This window comes from Hypomesus nipponensis, chromosome 13 (genome assembly GCF_054491055.1).
Source record: "Hypomesus nipponensis isolate SF chromosome 13, ASM5449105v1, whole genome shotgun sequence".
Lineage (NCBI taxonomy): Eukaryota > Metazoa > Chordata > Actinopteri > Osmeriformes > Osmeridae > Hypomesus > Hypomesus nipponensis.
Window position 1 is genome coordinate 5,460,233 of NC_140373.1, and position 1,855 is coordinate 5,462,087.

Genomic DNA, 1,855 nt, shown 5'->3' on the forward strand with positions numbered 1-1,855 from the left:
TTACTAGGTTTTCGTCCTTATAGCTTTTTCGATGAACTATCATTGAACACGCTCAAATCAAATTAAACATTATGAAAAAAAGATTCAAGTTTGAAGGAAGAAGGTCCTTCACTGGCCTTTTCCTTTGTTGTGGACATTCGGTACCACAGTTTAGTGAGCTGTGTACTTCTGCTTGCACTTCCAATAAAGTCCCTCTTTCCACCAACTGTCTCCTCACATCCTCATCACAGTAGTCAGCTTTTCCTATGGCACTTTGCATTGTTCTGCATTCTCACCCTTGGAAATAAAACGGTATCAAAAGTCGACCCCATAGTAGAGGTCAAAGGTTAGAGGTCATATCTCAGACTCTCTCCGGTACGATCTCTGATCCAATACCCTGGGGGTCTGTAGCCTCTCAAACTCGTGTCGACTGTTCCGGTCTGGACTCAGGCTGGCCAGAGCTCTGATGCCACTACCTCCCACCTCATCTTCCTCCTCCTCCTCCCGGCTGAGGAAAGCCAGCTCGTTCTCGTAGCAGAAGGCATTGGAGCTGGGGACCAGAAACTTGTTCTCCACCATGTCCTTGGCACTGCAGCGGGGGGTGGATGGTACCTCGTAGGTTTTGTGGAAGTGAGAGTAATCCACCTTGTACAGGTTTTTCTCCTCGAAGAGGACTGGCTCAAACCGGTGGCCCCACAGGACCTCAGTTGCCAGGTAGGAGCTGCGAGCCTGTGTTGTCATGGCGGTGGCCTCCACCATCCCCTCCAGGATGACAACAATCTCAAAGTCTGCCGTCTCCAAGTCCTGTTTGCCGATCCCGAACAGGGGACTCTCCTCATCGATCTCGTGGAGGATGGTTATGGGCGAAACCAAGAAAATCCTGTCAAGGCCTTTGTCAAAGCCCACGTCGATATCTATTTGGTCTAGAGGGATGTACTCTCCTTCATCTGTGATCCGAGCTTTGATGAGCTGGGCTCTGACGTGGGCCTCCACTATGTGGCTCTTGCGGAGGTTCCCCACCCTCCACATGAGGCACAGCTTCCCATCCCGCATGGCGATGACGGCGTTGTGACTGAACAGCAGCGTCTGCGCCCGCTTCTTGGGCCGTGCCATCTTGGCCATGATAGCGCCAATCATAAAGCAGTCGATGATGCAGCCCACAATGGACTGGAAGACCACCATGAAGACGGCCACAGGACACTCCTCTGTGACGCAGCGATAGCCATAGCCAATGGTGGACTGCGTCTCGATGGAGAACAGGAAAGCCGCCACAAAACCGTTGACTTGAAGGACGCAGGGTGTGAAGTTATCGTCCCCAGCCGGGTTGTCCAGGTCTCCGTGCAACAGGGCGATAACCCAGAAGGCCAGCCCGAAGATTAGCCAGGAGACCACAAACACCAGCGTGAAGACCACCAGCATCCAGCGCCAGCGGATGTCCACGCACGTGGTGAAGATATCGGCCATGTAGCGCTGCGACTTCTCCTCCATGTTTGAGAATTGCACGTTGCACTGCCCATTTTTCTTGACGAAGCGGTTGCGGCACTTGCGGCGCGTGTGGATCTTGCCGTTGCCAAAGCCGTTCATGCCGTGCATGGTGGTGAGGCGGAGGGCCTCCTCCTCGGATGACACAATGCTGTAGCGATTGGTCCGCCCCACGCTCATGCTACCGGCCGCACTTCCGGCTGCAGGGGTGGAGAGCCAGAGAAGGCCCGGACTGCGACGTGCGTTTCGAGGCCCCTTGTGGTGGTACTACCAACCAAGCCTCATGTCAGTCTGTCGACGCCAGGGAGAAGGCTGGATTGGGGGTTTGTGCTTCGATCCAACCAGTCTTTAGGAAGAGGAGAAAAAGGAAAGATGTTAGTCTCTACAGTCATAG

General features: G+C 53.9%; 1 protein-coding gene across 1 annotated transcript; it reads right to left on the reverse strand.

Annotated features, from left to right (window-relative positions):
• Nucleotides 1-333: 333 nt before the first annotated feature.
• On the reverse strand, nt 334-1,641 carry kcnj12a (potassium inwardly rectifying channel subfamily J member 12a). The gene has a single exon (XM_084669802.1). It carries the CDS (start codon nt 1,639-1,641, stop codon nt 334-336), a length of 1,308 nt encoding a protein of 435 aa, XP_084525928.1.
• Nucleotides 1,642-1,855: the final 214 nt, after the last annotated feature.